This window comes from Lemur catta, chromosome 1 (genome assembly GCF_020740605.2).
Source record: "Lemur catta isolate mLemCat1 chromosome 1, mLemCat1.pri, whole genome shotgun sequence".
Lineage (NCBI taxonomy): Eukaryota > Metazoa > Chordata > Mammalia > Primates > Lemuridae > Lemur > Lemur catta.
The window spans coordinates 152,710,345-152,732,784 of NC_059128.1; the positions used below are offsets into that span (position 1 = coordinate 152,710,345).

The window sequence follows — 22,440 nt, forward strand, 5'->3', positions numbered from 1 at the left end:
ACCATACCACCAATTTGAAAACACCCATATGTCATCAATATAGTACTGGTTGATAAAACTTTGATACATCTGCTATGGTATGCTATGCAGAAGGTTAAAAACAGGTCTATATTTGTTAGTCTAAGTAGTTAAATCTATAGAGTGACATAAATAATGAGATATCATTGTTGTAAAAGCAAAACAATCATAAAATATTTATACATGTATACACATTTATTTATATAAATCAATAAAATACAGACTGTTAATATTTGCCACCCAGCGTGAGTGGCTGTAGAGGATATTATTTAATTTTTTATCATCCATCTTTGTATTGTGTTTTTGCTGCTAATCTCTATGTCTATTTTCTTCACTTGTGAACCAGAAATAATAATGAATATCTCACATAATTGTTGCTGGAATAAAATGAAATAACACATATGTAATGCCTGGCACTTAGTAGGCACAATATATTGTACCATTATTATATTTTGCTTTCATACCAACAGCTTTCTTTTGGCTATCTATAACATTTTATATAAAACAGTACTGTCCTTTTCTTTCTTTTTTTTTTTTTTGAGACAGAGTCTCACTCTGTTGCCCAGGCTAGAGTGCCATGGTATCAGCCTCGCTCACAGCAACCTCAAACTCCTGGGCTCAAGCAATGCTCCTGCCTCAGCCTCCCTAGTAGCTGGGACTGGGACCCTAGGGATGTGCCACCATGCCCAGTTAATTTTTTCTATATACATTTTTAGTTGTCCATACAATTTCTTTCTATTTTTAATAGAGATGGGGTCTCACTCTTGCTCAGGCTGGTCTTGAACTCCTGAGCTCAAAAGATCCACCCGCCTCGGCCTCCCAGAGTGCTAGTATTACAGGTGTGAGCCACCGCACAGCCAAACAGTACTGTCTTTAAAAACATCATTTATTATCCCCATATCCAAGATGTACAGAAAAATAAAAGCTACCTTACTAAGTGAAATTAACACTCAAACTTTAATAGTGCTACTTTGCCAATATTTTGATGAGATCTAAGAAAAAGTAATTAAAATTAAAGTATCTAACGAGCACTGTATAGCTAGGAGCAAGTTCCTTAACTTCTCTAACCATAAATGACCTTCTTTGTAAGATGATGATAAAAAATATTTGCTCTTCTTTTCTCCCAAGGGTCTGAAGTGAAAGACAATGTTTGTGGAAATGCTTTATTATTTGCAAGTACTATACAGATGAAGAATTATTTTTAAAAACTAGGATTGTACCTATTTATAAGGATAAAGTTTATGATTATATAAGAGTAAATGAGGAATACTCCAGTGATTTACAAAGCAAAGAGTTGTTAAAGGAAGCTGTGACATTGGATCATCAGAACTAGATTCCTACCATGGTTCTAACACTATTCTGTTGGTTACTTGATACCTTTGAATCAATTTCTTTATAAGAACCATTATGGTAACACCTATGGTAGTGTTTTTCAACCCTATCACTCCTAATAACCCCTTTCATAACAAATAGTTTGAAACATTCCATTCCTATCTGGAAATGAAACTCTTAAACACCTAGCTATAAGCAAGTATCTAGGCTCTCCTTCTTCTTTTTTTAGCAATAGAATCTGCCCCCAAGGCTGGCCAGGTAGAAACTGTATTTCCCCTCTTCCCCTTGCCAGTGAATGTGACCATTCATGTCTTCTTCCTCAGCTAATTGTTTGCAATCTTTTTCTATTTTACTTTTTCCATGGGCAAAAATGTGAATGTGATAGAGTAATCAACCTTTGACCATATAGATCAGGGCCACACATTAGGAGCTGGCATAACAATAAGACAGAAGGAACCTAGGAGTCTGGATGATGTTGTGGGGCAAGGTCTCCTCCCAACCTGGAGAAATGGCCCACCTTTGCTAAGACGTATGTTAAAGAGACAAACTTTTATCTTGTGTGACTCATTGTAACTTGGAGTCTTATTACAGCATTATAGCCCGTACTGTAATTAATACATCTGACTACATGAATAATTTCAAAAAAATTATAACTATAATATAAAAGAGAAATAAAAGAAAAATATATTTATAATAAAATAAAATGTATTTTTACAACTACATTTGAAAACATAATCAATAAGATAAATTCTAGTCATTCCTATCACAAATAAGTTTGGATTTAAGTGAAACAACATGACCAAAGTCATTCTGTATAGGCTCTATAGGAAAATATGCCAGCAGAAATAGTAGTAAACACAAGAATAAAAACCACTCTCAAGTTAAGTAATAGCAGAGCAGAACTTTTGATATGATAGGAAAGAAACTAATCTTAATCGAAATAGAGATAATAATGCAAAATAAATTACAGATTGTCCAAGTATAGAAAATGAGAAGTATGATATTTTCCCAAATGATCTCAGCAAAAATAATTCCCTATGGGGAAAATAACTCTCTGTGTTATGACATGGGGTAACCTAGTAACAAAATATCATAGAAAATATATCTCCTTTCTTGAAACCATACAACATATCAGGGCATGCATTGTCTCCCGTATTTGGGAAACACTCGACTATAACTTTCAATCAGTAGGGAAGACTATCTTGATGATAAATTGGAAACAGAAAATGTTTTTATGAATTATGTTTTAAGAATTTTATAATAGGTCTTTGGGAACAATTTTAGAGTCAGACTGAAAAACAACAGGCTATCCAAAAATAATCTCAATATATCATTTTTATGCCATAGATTTCTTATTATGCTAAAATAGTTACAAATATATGAAGGCTAGCATCACTATGAAATATTTGTAAACATTTATTTTTAAAAATTCAGTGAAATCAATACATATCATGTATGTCTATTAATTTAGCAATATTTGGTTTTAAGACTATTAAAAGGCATCTCAAATTTCCTGTTATACATTTGTAACTACTTTCCATAGTTTGTAACTTTTGCCTTTTATAGTTAAATATATAGTTGAAAATGTTACAATATGTTGAGTAGAGATTAAGTAAATTATTGGATAATTTTATGAGCAATCTGTCTATTCCATGTCAACTTTCCTCTCCATAAGAAGCCTTCTAAATTTCTTGGCTTTTAGCCTAACATGCTATGATTCAGTATTAGTTTGTATGAAATCAATATAAAATTATACTTTGTAGTTTATTGAAAATAGTGGAACATTCAAAAGTCATTCCAAATGTGGGACAGTGGTGTTACATAGCCCTGTTCCAAGTATTTCAGGATATCTAGTATCCCTAGCCCTTGCCTGATAAAATGGCTTATATTCTCTAAAATTACTATAACCTAAAGCACTTCCAAAAATTTCTAAAACATCCCATAGGGCAGTATCTCTCAAATTATCTGTGGTAAAGGACCTTTTTTTTCCCCTCTAGTCTGTCTGAGATCTATGCTTTTATAAAATGAAATAAAAATGAGTTAGAAAAAAATGAAATGAAAAACAAAGACATAAACAATACAAACTCCATTTTATTATTACTAGATTCAACAGACAAAAATTACTCTGTCAAATTACCATACAACTTCCTAAATGATTATTCTCACTTTCTGTACATATCTCACTATAGATCAGTAAAAAGTTTACAGGCCAGCTCTGGCTCATGGAGCACACTTTGAATGGCACTTTCCTAGGGAAAGTATTGCCTTCATTGAGAACAACTGGTAAAAATAAAGCAATATATAGAAATGTTAGTTATTATCTTTCTAATGTTTGACTCTAAATATCCTTTAGCAGAGACTCAAATAAACAATTCCATCCACATTAACAATGCTGCACTACCTCACATATTCCTGTCCAAATCTCTAGACATACACACAAGTCTTATTTCCTTTCTTTTATAAAGGGCAACCTTGTCTTCTATGATATTGAATTCTTCACCTGCAAAGGAGCATCAGCATTATTTAGCCAGTAAAATGTCCAGATTCCTCTTATAAGCCAAAAATAAGAAGGATAAAATAAAACATGATTTTAAAAGGACTCATAAAATATATATATCCAGAATACAAAAAGGATGCTCATTCCATTGCCTAATTATCTATCGATTCATGCCCAATATCCTTTTCTGTTCCTCCAGGTTACACTGGACTTTCCCTGGGTCTGCCTTGCCCCAACCCCACCACTCAACACAGGAAATCCCCACCATAATCTTTCCTTTTCATTAGAATTCTTTTTCTTGTGACACTAATACATTATATATCTGGAAGAATTTGTTTAAAGCATCAACTCTTTCTCTTTTTTTAGTGGTGAGATCATGATGACTTGAGGAGAATGTCAAGGTTCATCCTATCCCAACCACATTTTTCACAGTAAGTAGAGTTAAACAACTCTCTGCATTTAATATTCAGAATAATGTGTTAAATTTTAATAATTCTTTAAAAATGCTACTGACTTTATAAGTTTTCATAAAAAATATTCCAGGTTCAGAAAATTCATTACAATGGCTGATCTTGTTCCCTATTTAAGTTTAAGGTAGGGTTTATATTAAGCTGTGAACTTTAATTATTTAAATGTTCCATGAGTTGTTTCCATACAGTATAATAACATGATATATATAAAAAAATTAGTATATGAGAATATTATGTAAAATATAATTTAAATAGAAGCAATTTTTTAATTATTCACTTGTAATTTTCTATTGTCCTAATTTCTGATAATTATATAACATTAATGTAAGTAACATCAATATCAATTTTCTAACGTCAAACTAAGAAAGGAAACATATACTCAACTACCATTTAGGAGAAGAATGGATTATATATCATTTTCCTTTTAAATAATTTAATTTACTTTTAAAAATAGTATTAATCAAATGGAATTTCATTGTATATTTTTTATATTTTATAAGTTTATATATTTTATATAATAAAACATGATCTTACCCTTTTCTTGGTCACCACTGCAACTTTGGCATCTAACTTGGATTTATCTGTAAGATAATAAAATATGGCTGCTTTAAAAAAGTGCCAATATTCTTGTTCAAATAAAGAGTTACACAATTAGAATTTTCTTCTTTCTCATACTATGGTAACAGTATTTTGTTTTCAGCGGTCCTTTTAATTAAAATGCTAATAAACTCAGCTTCCCAGAGTTTAGTGGGTCTATGTAATCCAAAAGTAATAATATCAGTATTTGTATATTTATTTGACAAAACTCCCCTCTCAAATTTGATTGGTTTGTTGGCTCCACTCCAGTTAGCATTTAGTATATCTGATTTCTAGATTGTGATCAGTTTGTGTGCTCTGGAGTATGTAGAATCTAGAATTAAACACCAGCTTTATATAAGCTACTATACTAAACAGTGTAAGAAATAAAACAATGTAAATGCTCTCAGACCCTCAGTTTCTTTATTGATAAATCAGGGCTAGTAACTGTTACCTCACTGGTATGTGGCGAGATTTAAATAATATAATCTATGCAAATAAAAGTCCTAAAACAATGTCTGGCAGATAATAGATAATCAACAAATGTTCACTTCCATGTTAGCTAATAAAGACATTATGGGGTGGGGTGTGTGTGTGTGTGTGTGTGTGTGTGTGTGTGTGTGTGTGTGTGAGATCTTAAGTTTTGGAATACTAGGAAAAATAGTTTAGTGATAATAGATTTCACTAATGTATTATCTTCAAGGTGATTCCACCATTCCTCTACCTAAATAATTATTTAAGTCTTTTTAACATGGTTAAAATGTTCCGAGATATAGGAAATAAATAAGATCATTAAAATCTCATAATGTATTTAGACTTAAAAAAGGGCCCCGTGGAACCTTATGGTAAGTTTTATTGTACCTAAAAAAAGAAAAAAAAAAAACAGTAAATTTTCTTTTTGTTCTTTTGAAAAACTCTAATAAGAATAAAAGTCATGATGAAATATCAATCCTCACAAATAGTTAAATCTGAACAAAAAAGAAACACAAAAACTAAAATTGGATTCAATGGACCTTGATGGTATACAAAGTTAAGAAAAATAGAATGGAAATTGGTTAAGTTTCTTCTCAAAATATATTATAACTCATTCTTATGTAAATTTTCTAATATGGAGATGAACTGGGAACAGAAATATCTAAACTGTTGTTCAAGGAACTTTTTATGTTCAAAAGTTGCAGAACCACCTCCCAATAAAAGGAGAGTGTGTTGGGGAGTATCAACAACAACAATGATTTTCAAATGCCAAAAAGAAACTCTTATGTGATACCTAAAAACATTATGATCATAAACATATGAAAAAATGCTCAACATCACTAACCATCAGAGAAAACCAAACTAAAACCACAATGAGATACCATCTGACACCAGTCAGAATGGCCATTTTAAAAAAGTTAAAAACAACAGATGTTGGTGAGGATTTGGAGAAAAGAGAATGCTTACACACTATTAATGGGAATGCAAATTAATACAACCTCTACGGAAAACAGTGTGGTGATTTCTCAAACAGCTAAAAATAGATCTACCATTTGATCCAGCAATCCCACTACTGGGTATCTATGCAAAGGAAAAAAAAATCACTATATAAAAAACACACCTGTACTTGTATGTTTATTGCAGGACTATTCACAAAAGCAAAGTCATAGAATCAACATACATATTCAACAATGGATGATTGAGTAAAGAAAATGTAGTATATATATACTAGGGAATACTACTCAGCCAGGAAAAAGAATGAAATCATGTTTTCTTGCAGCAACATGGATGGAATTGGAGGCCATTATCCCAAATTAAATAATGTAGAACAGAAAGGCAAATACTACAGGTTCTCCCTTATAAGTGGGAGCAAAACAATGGGTACACATAGACATATAGAGTTGAATAATAGACATTGGAGACACCAAAAGGTGGGAGGTTGGGAGGGGGTGAGGGATGAAAAATTACCTCTTGGGTACAATGTATAGCATTCAAGTGATGGACACACTAAAAGCCTAGACTTCACCACTGTGCAATATATTCATGGAAAAATTTTGCACTTATAAATCTATAAAAATAAAACAAATAATTAAAAAAATTATGATCACTAGTGATTTTCCCACTAATAGCAGTAGGTCCATGTTCAACTTCAGCCACATTAACCACTTTCTCAAAGCTGAATTTTCCCTAGTGAGAAAGGTTTAATTTCCTTCCTTCAGAAATCTCTGCATGTAGAGACTCTCATAAAGAGTGAAAGCAGTTAACAGGAAATGTAGATTTTGATAATGAAAAGGGCCTTCGCTCCTCTTTTGAGCTGTATCCAAGTCATATTTTACAGTGCACAAGAGGAGCTGCAGGTAGTAAATGAAAATGTTCTAAATGAATAGAAGTGGTTATGCCTCATGACCGAGAACAGATGTTAAAGATGTTTTATTTACAATCATAGTAGAGAGAAATACACATATTAACATAATTCAATGATTTCTCTTCTTTAAGTAATTTTTTTTAAAGCTTGTCCATTCATGGCATCTGAAAAACTTCATCAGTTTGCACTTCTTTAAATGTGACAGCTGAGAGCATTTCTTAAAAAGGCAGAGGATAGTTCAGTGTCTGGTCTGGCATGTATGGAGCTTAGAAATGGCCACTTTATTCCAACAACATGCAAAAAGCTAAACAAATTGAAAAATCAACAACTCTTAGATCTTTCAGAAAAGTGAGCCCACAGAGTAAACCACTGCCCCCAAATTTGGAGAAACAGACAGGCAAATACAGAGAATCACAACTCATTTGAGTAGAAACTCATGGGCAGAAACTTCCGTGAGAACCAGTATAGAAGTATGAAAACCTGAACTTTAACTAACAAATTCCTGGAGGCTCAGTGTGGACAAGCCCAAGAGACAAAAACTCCAGGGGGATCCAGTCATGGAGGGAGGGACCACACTTTTGTGAGTTTTACCTCCAGGAGTTCTACCAGGTTCTCACAGATAAGATTGGAGAAAAATCTCCCAGCCTTCCAACAGGGGAAGGGAAAAGTAACCATTTTGAAATAATATGCTAGGGCATTCTGTTCTTCTTAACAAGGTCTGTACTCAAGAGAAACTATTTTACCAGAGATTAATCTATTGATATCTTTTCAGAACCTACGTGATCTGGAGTAAGCAAAATACCCAACTCCAATCCCTTCTAGCCATCTTTTACCACCTGAGTGGGTGAAGGAAAAAGAAGTCCTTGTGAAATTCATAGCCTGGAACTGAGACCTAATCATAGAACTATAGAATGTTTCCCCTCCCCTGTGTCTTATCACTGTACTATTAAAGGCCTGTGATCACACTTCCTTTTACCCAGGACATCATCCCACCTTTCAACAAAAATTTACAAGGCATAACAAAAGGCAAAAAACAGGTTTGAAGAGACAAAGCAAGCATCAGAACCAGACCAAGATATGGCAGGGATGGTAGAATTATCAGATCATAAATTTAAAACAACTATGATTAATATGCTAAGAGCTTATTATAATGTTAAAAGTGGACATGCAAAAACAGATGTAAATTCTAAGAAAGAATCAAAAAGAAATGCTGAGATCAAAAGCACTGTAACTGAAATAAAGAATGCCTTTGATGGGCTCACCAGTAGACTGGACACAGATGAGGAAAAAATCATTGAGCTTGAGGATATATCAGCAGAAACTACCAAATCTAAAAGCAAAGAGAAAAAAGACTGAAAAATGTAATAGAACAGAAAATCCAAGAACTGTGGGACAACTACAAAAGTGTGACATATACATCATAGGAATATCAAAATGAAAAGAAAAAGAGAAAGAAACAGAAAAAATATGTGAAACAATAATGACTGATGATTTCCTCCCAAATTGATACCAGCTGCCAAACCATATATCCAGGAAGCTCACCAAGGAGGATAAATATCAAAAAAGTTATACTCAGGCATATCATATTCAAACTGAAGAAAATCAAAGATAAAGAAAAAATCTTGAAAGAAGACAGGCACAAATCTAACAAAATATGCACAAGATCTAACTACAATACTCTAATTAAATCAAAGATGATCTAAATAAACATGGAGATATTCCATGTTCATAGATACAAAGACAATATTGTCCAGCTGTCAATTCTTCTCGCTTTGATCTATAGAGTCAATGCAATCCCAATCAAAATCCCGGTTAGTTGTTTTATGGATATTGACAAACTGATTCTAAAGTTTATATATAGAGACAAAAAAACAAGAATAGCCAACCCAATATTAAAGATGAAGAACAAAGTTTGAGAACTAAAACTACCCAACTTCAAGACCTACTATAAAGCCACAGTATCAAGACAATGTATAGAAGTAGAAAGTTGACATTTGGAAAAAGAAAAAGAAAAGACAGTGTGATACTGGCAAAAGAACAGACAAATAAATCAATAGAACAGAATAGAGAGCCCAGAAATAGACCCACATAAATATAGGCAACTGATCTTTATCAAGGGAGCAAAGGCAATACAATGGAGAAAAGATAGTCTTTTCAACAAATAGTACTGGAACAGCTAGACATCCACACACACAAAAATGAATCTAGATATAGACGTAAGCCCTTCACAAAAATTAACTCAAAGTGGATCATAGGACTAAATGTAAAATTCAAACCTATAAAACTCCTATAAGACAACATGGAGAAAATCTAGATGACCTTGGGTATGGCAATGACATTTTAGATACAACATCAAAGGCATGGTCCATGAAAGAAATAATTGATAAGCTGAATTTCATTAAAATTAGAAATGTCTGTTCTGCAAAAGATTCTGTCAAGAAAATAAAAAGACAAGACTAGGAGAAAATATTTGCAAAAGACATATCTGATAAAAGAGGGATATCCAAGATATCCCTCAAAGAACTTTTAAAACTCTACAATAAAAGTCCTACCAAAAAAATGGGCAAAATATCTGAACAGACATCTCCCTCAAAGAAGATATACAGATGGCAAATAAGTATATGAAAGGATGGTCAACATCATATATCATTAGGGGAATGCAAATTAAAACACCAGTGAGATGTCACTGCACACCTATTAGAATGGCCAAAACTCAAAACACTGATAACACCAATTGCTGGTGAGGATGTGGAGCAAAAGGAACTCTTGTTCATTGCTGATGGGAACGCAAAATGGTACAGCCCCTTTTTAAGATAGCTGGCAGTTTCTTACAAAACTAAACACACTCTCACATATGATCAACAATTGTGCCCCTTGGTATCTACCAAAAGGAGTTGAAAACTTACATCCACACAAAAACCTGCACACAAATGTTTATAGAAGCTTTATTCTTAATTGCCAAAACTTGGAAGCAACCAAGATATCCTTGAATAGGTGAATGATAAATAAACTGTGGCACATATAGACAATGGAATATCATTCAACACTAAAAAGAAATGAGCTACCAAGCCATGCAAAGACATGGAGGAAACTTAAATGCAAATTACTAAGAGAAAGAAGCCAATTTAAAAAGACTACATGAGGGACAAGGTGGTGGACCAAAGACACCACCAGCCAGAATGTCTCTGTAAGAAGGAGAAATTTTAGATGAAAGAGAAAAAAGAAACAAACAAACATAGATCAGATGAAGGTCTGAAGGAAAGGTTCCTGAACCTACAGGAGACTCTATGGGAAGAAATTGCAGAGCAGAACTGGAAGGAGAAAGACATTAGCAGGGAGTAAGCCCAGAGAGGCTGAGACCAGTGAGAAGTGTAGGTGGATTGGCAAACATCCCCCTCCCTCACATCTCGGACTGTTGGTGGGCTCCTGAGCTGCTGGAGAGACTTTCAGCCAAAGCAAGTCCAGAGACTGCTGCTGCCAGTGAGCAGAGAGCTTCTTAAGGACAGAACACCAGGCCCTCACCCCCTGCTCCAGGGCACCTCTCACCCCACAGACCTGAGCTGGATGGCAGGTGCCATATTAATTCTCTGCCCACCAGGCACCTTTGCCCACCCCAGGGGGCCTCAACCCCTCAGGTTCTGTCTTGCTTATCCTCACACAGACATTTCCCAACTCTGGCCCAGACTGCAGGAGCCACAGGAGTCCAGCGTGTCTCAGGTGATCTGCATGAGTCCACAGTCTCATCATACTGGGCGGACTGCCTCTCAGAGAGAGGTTTGGAGGCAACCAGAGGGTGGACTTACCTCCACCGAGATTCTATTTTGCCCCATCACCTCCCCCACCCATGGCTGTCTACCAAGAGAGACAATTGAGCCACCACACAGAGGCTTCCACATGGAATGGGGTGCAGACCTTTCCTTTTGGGGTCCTGCAGCAGACTGAGGGGTGCTTGGACTGTGAGCCCCCTGCCTGCTGGCCTTCCCTGGTGCTGCTTGCCTGGAAACTCCAGCAGAGTGGGACACACTCCAAGGTGGAAGGATATTGAGTCAGCTTGGGCACCCCATGAGAGAGACTTGGGACCAGTATCCTATTCCCAGGCATGGTCAGTGATAGATCTTTGGAGCCCAGGGGATGGGCCTACAGGCCAGATTCCATACACCCAGGTCTCAATTGCATTGCCTGGGAGCACAGAGGGGTTATTTGTGAATTAGTCTCGTGTGGTATGGGTGCCTATGGGGGCAGATCAGGGGTAGAGTGCAGAGTGGGTCTTAGCTGTGGCATGCTTGCCAGGCAGCCCTCCTCCCATGGGAGGGCCATGCTCCCAGCTTAGGATGGAATGCTAAGCAGGGAGCATCCTAGCCCACATCATGGTCATGGGGGAACTCAGCTGGCTTGAGGTCCTGCCTGGAAGCAGAGTCCTAGAAAAAACCACACATACTTTTTGGTTGGGTGGGCCACATCAACTCCTCCCTGGCAGCTTTGCCCAGAAGCAGGGAACAGACCTTTGACCTCTGCTAAAAGCATTTGTGGAGCTTGAGGGCAGGCCCACCAAACCCAGCCACACCCACCCTCACTCCCCCACCTGCCCCTGCTGAGGTGGAAAATAAAGACACACCTGGAAGTTCCAGGGCCCCACCCACCACCTGGGGTGTTAGAGCTTCTTCTGAGGAACTAGAGCTGGTCACAGGACAGAAAAACAACACTGCAATTTGTTCCTTCTGGCAAGTGCCACCTACTGACATGGAGGTCAATTTGCATACCCTTTAACTGTATTTACTGACTCATCATACAGAGTGTGGTTGATTTTCACCCACAAGCACCACCTACTGGCTCAGAGATTAAACTGGGAAAGTCATTATATAAACAAAAGAAAATCCAAAGGTAAGAAGCAACAGCTACTCCAGATGAGAAGGAATCAGTGAAAGAACTCCGGAAGTATGAAGAATCAAAGTGAAAGGACACCCCCAAAAGGGAAAACCAGCTCTCTAGCAATGGATACCAACCAAAATCAGAACAATGAAATGACAGCTGAAGAATTAAGAACATGGATTGTAAGGAAGCTCAATGAAATGCAAGATAAAATGGAAACCCAACACAAAGAAACCACAAAAAGAATGCAGGAAATGAATGAAAAATTCACTACAGAAATTGAAATATTAAAGAAAAATCAAACATAACTTCTGGAAATAAAAAATTCATTCAAGGAATTACAAAACACAGTGGAAAGACTTAAGAATGGGTTAGATCAAGCAGAAGAAAGAATCTCAGAGCTTGAAGACAACATCTTTCAATTCAACAAGTTAGTCGCAGAGATAGAGTAGAGAAATAAGAGAAAAGAGCAAAGCCTACAAGAAATATGGGATTATTTTAAGAGACCCAATATAAGAATCATACGAGGTAAAAGACCTCTACAGGTAGAACTATGAAACACTGAAGAAGGAAATAGCAGAGGATGTAAACAGATGGAAAAGCAGACAATTCTAATGGATTGGAAGTATCAACATTGTTAAAATGTGTACCCAAAGTGATCTACAGAATCAATACAATTCATATTAAAACACCGAAATCATTTTTCACAGATCCAGAAAAAAAATTCTATACTTTTTATGGAACCAGAGAAAGTCCCGTATAGTTAAAGAAACCTTAAGCAAAAAGAACAAATTGGGAGGCATCAATTTACCAGACTTCAAGCTATACTATAAGGATATAGTAACTAAAACAGCATGGTGCTGGCACAAGAACAGAGACATAGACCAATAGAACAGGACTGAGAACCCAGATATAAAACCATCCTCATATAGCCATTTGATCTTTTGACAAAGTAGACAAAAACATACACTGGGGAAAAGAATCCTTACTCAATAAATAGTGCTTGGAAAATTGGATAGCCACATGTAGAAGACTGAAACAGGGTCTGCACTTCTCACCTCTCACAAAAATCAACTCACAGTGGATAACAGACTTAAACCTAAGGCATTAAACTATAAGAATTCTAGAAAAAAACTTTGGAAAAACTCTCATAGACATTGGCCTAGGCAAAGAGTTTATGAAGAAGACCCCAAAAGCAATCACAGCATCAATAAAAATAAATAAATCAGACCTGATCAAATTAAAAAGCTTCTGCACAGCCAAATAAATTATCACTAGAGCAAACAGACAACCTACACAATGGGAGAAGATATTCACATGTTATACATCTAATAAAGGGCTGATAAGTAGAATCTACATAGAACTTAGGAAAATAAGTAAGGAAAAAATCAAACAACCCCATTAAAAAGTGGGCAAAGGATATGAACAGAAATTTTTCAAAAGAAGGTAGATGAATGGCCAAGAAACATGAAAAATGCTTAACACCTCTAGTGATCAGGGAAATGCAAATCAAAACCCCACAATGAGATATCACTTAACTCCAGTGAGAATGGCTTTTATCAAAAAGTCCCAAAACAACAGTTAGCATGGATGTGGAGAGATAGGAACCCTCATACACTGCTGGTGGGACTGCAAACTAGTGCAACCTCTGTGGAAAGTAATATGGAGATACCTCAAAGAACTCAAAGTAGAACTACAATTTGATCCAGCAATCCCACTACTGGGCACCTATCCAAAGGAAAAAAGGACATTCCATTAAAAAGACGTCTGCACTGAAGTGTTTATAGCAGCACAATTCACAATTGCAAAGATGTGGAAACAACCCAAGTGCCCATCAACACATGAATGGATTAATAAAATGTGGTCATACTATTCAGCCACAAGAGACAATGGTGAACTAACACTGGTATTATTCTGGATGGAGCTGGAGCCCATTCTTCAAAGTAAAGTATCAGAAGAATGGAAAAACAAGCACCACATATACTCACCATCAAATTGGTATTAATTGATGAACACTTGGGTGCACATGTGGAAGTAACATTCCTCAGGTGTTGGGTAGGTTGGGGAGGGAGCAAGGGATGGGTATATTCACACGTAGTGGTTGTGGTATGCACTGTCTGGCGGATGGGCATGCTTGTAGCTCTGACTCAGGCAGTGCAAAGGCAATATATGTAACCTAAACATTTGTACTCCAGTAATACTCTGAAATAAAAAAATAATAATAAAAAACAATAAAAAGATTACATACTAGATGTTTACAACTATATGACATTCTGGAAAAGCAAAACTATGGAGACCGAAAGAATCAGTGTTTGCCAAGGGTTGGTTGGGAGAGGAATGAATAGGTGAAATAGAGAATATTTTTAGGGCAGTAGTGGATATATGTCATTACACATTTGTCCAAACCCAAAGCATGTACAACACCAAGAGTGAACTTTAAACTACGGAGTTTGGGTGATAATCATGTCTCAATAAGTTCATCGATTGTAACAAATGGACCATATGGTGTGGGATGTTGATAGTGGGGAAGGTAGTGTGTGTGGGATATATGGGAAAACTCTGTATTCCCCACTCAATTTTCCTTGAACCTAAAACTGCTCTAAAAAATAAAGTCTATTTTTTAAAAAATATAAATAATTCTGGGAAAAATAATTTAAGAGGTAGGAACATTCATTCTAAAATGTAGAGCATGTAAGAAAACACTAATCTTACCAATAATACAAAATCTTAAAGCTGAATTATAAAGCAATTATATGGTTAACACCCTATTTTTAAAAATACAATTATAATGAATGTTCCTTTATAAAATAAAAAACTTTCTAGGCCCAGCAAAGAATTACTTAGTTGGAGTAACAGTTAATACAACCAAAACAGGGCAACTAAATCATGAGGACAGGACTTTGATAGCATCTGACTGGGTCTATATTTACATATTATGTAATGACCCTGCATATTTCAACAATGAAAGAGTTGCATCAAACATATTAGGGTGCCATTTCTGCATGGTAGGAATACTATAGGCTAAATATTTTTTCAGTAATTTTTTCTGGGTTGGAAGAAGAAATTGTTAGGTGATTAAATCCTCAAAGTTGCTGGTTTGAAATAAATGGGTTGCTGCTAAGCTATTCACCTTTGGTGAAATATTTGAACAATGGCTAATTATATTTCAAAACTACTTTTAAATACAGTAAAAAGCTGAATACTTTTCTAGAATCCACAGTAGATGCTAAGCAGACACAAGGAAGGATTAAATTGACTATTTTGGCCACAGTGAATAATGAATAATGAACCTGTTATGGTGAAGATTGAACTTTTGGAAGTCTGTTCATGCCCCTCCATTTTGGCTACTTCAGGGACAAAATGAAAGCCTTTAGGCATATAGCTCTTAAGAATGAGGCTAACTTACATAAAGTATAACATGTAAAAATCATCAGACTTTCAGCAAGAGAATGAATTATTGCTGCAAAACCAATCAGACATAACCCCTCTCCCAGAGTTTCTGGACAGGCAAAAATGCCAAAGGACTCAGATACAAATGGCCTGGCACACACAGCAATGGCAAAGATATAGTTTCATAATGTATTGAGAGAGCAAATCTGCTGCTAGAGAGAAATAGATGTTATATAATTTTAAAAAGTAAATAACCATATTATTTAAAAGCATTAGTGTTTAAAAATTAAATGTTTCAAAGTTTATTGTGGTTAAAGAAGAGAAATCTATAGCCTGTGCAAGGCATAAAATTGTATTTGTGACAACAAAGTGAGTTCAAACTTTATTGCTAATAAACAGAGACATTATATTTTCAGCATGAGGAATAAAATCACATTTGTGGTAATAAATATCTCTTCTCCAGGTCTCAGAATAAACCAGAGTAGTGTACTTGTCATTCTTTTCCTACTCTTTTCAAACCACCTATTTGCTTTAAATCCTAAACATAGGTGGCTGGATTAAAATCTAAATTTTTTCTGAAATAAAATGTTTTTAAAAATATACATTAAACTTTTTCAAAAGAGAATAAAATATTACTGTTACTTTAAAATTCAGTCAGCACCAAAGGCCAGATCCTCTGATGATCACTAAGCAGAAAAATTTTTAAGCATATTTATTTATTGAAAATTATCATTTTTATGTGACAATCATATTGTTTTTAAAAATGTGGCATGCTTACTATAATCTTTCAGATCAACTTATTTTAAAAACTGTGTATAAACCATAATATTTATGATGCAAGAGAACTTTCTTTGAAAATGACCTGAAATATTACCACATTTTTTCATCTAATTAAAAAAAGGTTGAAGCTTATCTTTTATTTGTGCTTTGAATTTATTTACATATAAAATATTTTGTTCCATAACAGTATAGCATATCCAAGTGAAATCTTTGTGCCAGGAATATATTTTAAAACTGTGGTTTCCAATTTTGAAATATATGCTTTTGAAATACACAAGAGCACCTCTTAGATAGTCTAAGAGTAAAGAAGATAACAGAAGCGCTAAAAACAATTTCTGCACTTAAATAAATCATATGTCGAGTTATTGAAAATAGTTTCAGAGGACAAAATACATGCTACTAATTCATACAAAAACTATTTTCTAATGGACAAAGATACACTATTTCCCTATGAAGAAAAAGACAATTTTTTTAATGTGCAACATAAAAACATACATCTGAATAAATCCTTATTTTAGAGTGATAAAGAATAAAAAACATACATACCCTGTTTTGATAGCCAGCACATTTCTAGTCTTTGTTCATGAGAATATCCATAGAGTAGGTATGCTTCTTGTAATGCACTTTTATACCACTTCTTTTTATTCTTACATTTTGCTGCCTATGTAAATACAGAAAAAGAATAAAATTCACTTTTAAATATATAATATTGTTTTAAAATCCACTTGACTTAACCATTGAGCTGGAACTTAATCTAATTCGGAGTATTGTAAAATATATTTCTTAGACTTTGGTATCTGACAATTATATTTATTATTATATTAGAATTTAGCAAAATTGTGAGAATTTTGCAAGTTAATAGCCAAAGGGTCAGATGCTTGGTTCACTAAGATAATAATGATAATATGATTCATCTTACACTTAGAAAGTTACAAAAAGTTAAGGTTCTTAATGTAACAAAGTAGTCAATATTAATACATTTTATTAGTATAATGTTGATTCCCTTTTAGTGACAGTAATAATACTAAAGTGGTAGAAATTCAAAAGCAAGTTTTTTATTGTAAGGAAATTAATTCCATCCTTATCTAGTTTTGGTATGATGGCAGATATTAACATATTCATGTAAGTTTCTTAAACTTTCTGTGCCCAGTGTCTTTATCTGAAAACTGTGAATAATAACAGCACATACATCACAAGTTTTCACGAGTATTAAACAAAATAATAGACGATAGTTTCTGACATAGCAAGAACTCAGTAAGTTATTCTACTTGGATACAGCACATTTTCTAAATGTTTAGTTTTCAAAAATATAGGCTGTAAAGAAAAACAGAGTCAAAGAATCTCTGGTTCAAAAACGGCTATAAAAATTGTCTAGTCCAATAATTTTTCCAATGTTATTTTAAAACTTGACAAAAAAGATTTTTATAATGTTTTTAAGTGTTCAAATTTATGTAACACATGCCATCATTTTCATTTTGAAACCTTTACCAGCAAAAAGAATACGGGCAATTATTCTATTAATGCATATCTGCCACCTTTATAATAAGATCATATCTTTATCTCAGATGTATAAGATAATTCACCCTTTACATAGAAATATTATTCTATATAAGACCCATATTCAATTAATTCTGAGAATGAAATTATATATTTAAGGCTCTTTGCAAATGCCACAATATTCTTGAAATCCCCATATTAATAGCAACTATATGCTCTTACTACACTTAATAATTTCATTTCATAATTTACTACATTCTAGCTTGTATTATAGTTATTTCTGTTCATGACTGCCACCACCAATAAAATCCAAAGTCCATAAAGACAGAGGCAATAAATAATATCTCATCTTTGTATCTTCCACAGTACCCTAACATATCATTGTAAATTATATAAGCAAAGTGGTTGTTAAATTGCATTTGGTACTGGACACTAATTTGGCATAAAAGCAGTGAAACAACATAATCATACAAAAATCTTTTGTACACAGAATCTATAAATTTAATTCATTAAGTTATTTCAAAGGAAGAAAAGATAAAAAGATAGGCAAATACAATTCAATAAACATTGTAAATTTTAAATTATTTTAGGAATCTAAGCTAGCCTTTGCAGATGTAAGCATTTCTGCAACTCAAATATGACATTGAGAAATTATAGCGAAAAATCATTTAAAAGGTTATGCAGTACTAAACAGTCACTATACTAGCCCCTATATGAGTAGTTTAAGAAAATAGTTAAGAAAATTTCTTGAGAAAAACCAGTGTGATACAGCTAAAATAAACTTTGGCGAGTTAAGGGAGCTGAAAAGCTTTGTTTAAAACTTGTGTTTGGGAGTCTTTAAAAACTTATCAGTAGGTATGTGCCACCTAGTGGCAATACAAGTTAACATCTTCTAAGGAACTCAAAAAGCTAAGGCTCTGTTTTGTAAAGAATTTCAGATTCCAGAAAAAAGGCTCAACTGTTTATTGTATTTTTAAACTAGTTTCTTTTTTTTAAATTAAGGAAGTGATAGGTGCAAATTCCAACAGTATAGAATGTGCCTTCCTTCTCTCTCAGGTACTGTTTCTCCCAAAGGCAACCATTATTACCAATTTCTTTTATAGCCTTCCAGAGATATTGTATGCATTTATAAGCATTCATATAATTTATATAAACATATATGTATATTTATATAATGCTATGAATAGTTATATATGCTTGAGTTTTAAAATTTTTTGCATATCACTTAATTTATTAATCCCACCTATCCTCAGGCTCCGTCATTGTTAAAAGCAGACAAAGCTTACATTTTAGCCTGTGAGAACAGGCAATTTACAATAAGCATAATAAATAAGTTAAGGCCATAATACATTATAAGAGGTGATAAGTACTATGCAATAAATAAAAGGTAAAGCAAAGTAAGGGTGATCACCAGTGCTGAGGGGTGGTGGGTAGTGTGGTCTGAGTAACAATCACTGAAAAGGTAACATTTGAGCAATGATCTCCCTGAAGGGGTCAGGGAGTTAGTGATAGAAACATCCAAGTAAAGAGCATTCCAGGCAGAGAAAAATCCTCTAATGTAGGAGAATACAGGTATATTTAAAAAAGCATCAAAGAATACAGTGTAGCTGTGTCTGAATGATGAAGAGAGAGAGAGCAATAGGAAATGATTTCAGAAAATTAACAAGGGCCAGATCATTATGGAGGTCCTTGCAAGCCATTGTAGGGTCTTTGGCTGTTACTGTGAGTGAAATGGGAGCCATTGCAGAGTTCTCAGCAAAAGAATAACATTTGATTGGATTTAATGTTTTAAAACAATCATTGTGGTTGCTTTGATTAGGATAGGCCATACAGAGGCAAGTGTGGAAGCAGGACAACTATGTATATAAGAGGCTATTGCAATAATGTGTATAAGAAATGATAGTGGTAGTAGCAGCTACTGTGGGAAAAAAGTATTAGGATTCTAGACCTAATTTGAGAGTAGAGCAAAAAAATTTCCTGACTAACTGAAAATTGGTTGAGAGAGAAAAAGAGGATGACTCTAGGACTTCCAAATGGGGCAGGTTGCAAGAAAGTGAGATTTGGAGGCAGATCAAGAGTTCAGATATGTTGAGTATGAAATGTATCAACATTCAAGAGGAGGACAATTAAGACATCCAAGTGGAGATGTTGAGTAGCAGTTGGATATGGAAATTTAGGAGAGAAAACTTGAATGCAGATAAAATTTAGGAATTACACACACATACACTCACACACACACACACACACACACACGCGCGCGCGCGCGCACGGCATTTAAACTTGTCAAGAATTGGATGAGATAACCAAAAGAATGAGGATATAGATGTATGTATGTTGACATAAGTGGTATATATGTACCATTATTTATTTGACAAATGCTCTGGTGATGGACATTTAGCTTGTTTGCTGCAATAAAAAAAATTTTTGTCCATATGTCATTTTGCCCATGTGAGAGTTTACTGAAAGATAAATTTGTAGGCATTGAATTACCAGGTTTAACGTATGTATATTTTAAATTTTAGAAGCTATTATAAAATCACTCTTGAACAAGGAGGTCACAGTTTACAATGCCACAAACAATATATTTCCCTACACCATGCAGAACATTTCTGTTCCCAACTTTTAGATCTTTGTCAAACTTTTTAAGAGAAGAATGGTATTTCCTTCTTATTATCCTTTTTATTTCTTAAATTGAGCAGTTATGAGTAATTTTTCATATTTTTAAAATCCATTTATATTTTCTTTTATATGGAATGACTGTTCAAGTCCTGTGTTCACATTAATTTGTAAAAGACTTTCATATATTAAAGAAAATAGCCCTTTGCTATGTGTCACAAATAGCTTCCTGTTTATCATTTATCTTTCAGTACATTTGTATTTTCTTTTTTATTTATGTAAATCTTTCATCTATCTAGAACTAGTTTGAATGTGAGTATGAGGTATAGTTCCAACTTTATTTTTTTCCTAAGCAGCTAACTATTTGAACCCATACCATTTATTAAACAATACAACCTTAATCATTAACTATATGTCTAAGTACTTTTGAATTTAGTTGTGGTCTCTCTCTATTAATCTGTCAAATCATTATCAGTACCAAACTGCTTTAACTATTGAAGCTTTACTATATTTTTTATCTTTTATAGGCCAACTGTCTCTCGTTAAATCTTCTTACAAATTTTAGAATTAGTTTGTTTAGTTAAAAGTCCTGTTTTGGCCGGGCATGGTGGCTCACGCCTGTAATCCTAGCCCTCTGGGAGGCCGAGGTGGGCGGATCGCTGGAGCTCAGGAGTTCGAGACCATCCTGAGCAAGAGCAAGACACCGTCTCTACTAAAAATAGAAAGAAATTATCTGGCCAACTAAAAATATATATAGAAAAAATTAGCCGGGCATGGTGGCACATGCCTGTAGTCCCAGCTACTCGGGAGGCTGAGGCAGTAGGATCGCTTAAGCCCAGGAGTTTGAGGTTGCTGTGAGCTAGGCTGATGCCACGGCACTCACTCTAGCCCAGGCAACAGAGCAAGACTCTGTCTCAAAAAAAAGAAAAAAAAAAAAAAAGTCCTGTTTTTTAAAATTGAGCTTGCATTAAAATTAATTTAGGGAGAGCTAACATCTTCCATATTAAATCTTCCAAGAAAAAGAGGGTTATATCTTTCCATTTACTCAGGTTTTATTTTCTGTTTCTTAGTAGCATTTTAAAGTTTTATTCATACAGATCTTGCAATTGCTTCTTAAGCTTACACCAGTGTATTATAGCTTTGTGGCTAATATAAATGAGAATTTTAATCCCTTCATATTTTCAAACTGGTTAATTCTGTATAGTAATTTTATAACCTGACACAAAATTGAATTTTCTCATGGTTTTTAATGGTTTTTCTATTGTTTAGAATAGTTTTGTTTTTAGTAGTTTTTCCATTTGAGTTCCAGGGGTTTTCCAGGTATGCAATCATGTACTAATAACATAATTTTGCTTCATCCTTTCTTGTATGTGCACTTTTGCTTCTTACTTTGGCTAATTATATTAGCCAATTAGACCAGGACAATATTAAAAATATGCAATTCTACATGTTTTAAAAATCAAAATTTCCTATCTGGCTGGGCGCAGTGGCTCACGCCTATAATCCTAGCACTCTGGGAGGCCGAGGCGGGAGGATAGCTCGAGGTCAGGAGTTCGAGACCAGCATGAGCAAGAGCGAGACCCTGTCTCGACTAAAAATAGAAAGAAATGATCTGGACAGCTAAAATTATATATATAGGAAAAAACTAGCCAGGCATGGTGGCACATGCCTGTAGTCCCAGCTACTCAGGAGGCTGAGGCAGAAGGATTGCTTAAGCACAGGAGTTTGAGGTTGCTGTGAGCTTGACGCCACGGCACTCTAGCCTGGGCAACAGAGCAAGACTCTGTCTCAAAAAAAAAAAAAAAATTCCTACCTGAACAACCAACTTCTCCTCTAATTAAAATAAAATAGTCAAATGAGTTCATGTACTTTTCAAGACATATTGAAATGATTCACATTTATTTAATTGAATTATTTTGCAGAAGCTACCAAAAAAAGTATGTTTGTAATCATCTTCATAAACTTGGCTCTCTGAGACATTATCATAGCTTTCAATTGGAATCTTCCAAGGAAAGGCTTGTGAGTTGACAAGAAAGAGGCAAAAACTCAATATCTCA

General features: G+C 34.6%; 1 protein-coding gene across 1 annotated transcript in view; it reads right to left on the reverse strand.

Annotated features, from left to right (window-relative positions):
* ZCWPW2 (zinc finger CW-type and PWWP domain containing 2) overlaps positions 1–22,440 on the reverse strand; it is a 117,251-nt gene that overhangs the window by 29,575 nt on the left and 65,236 nt on the right. The window contains exons 4-5 of the mRNA XM_045558603.1: positions 16,817–16,931; positions 4,852–4,898 (exon numbers count right to left, since the gene is read on the reverse strand). Of these exons, the coding sequence (XP_045414559.1) occupies positions 4,852–4,898; positions 16,817–16,931 (162 nt within the window). The remainder of the gene's footprint in view (positions 1–4,851; positions 4,899–16,816; positions 16,932–22,440) is intronic.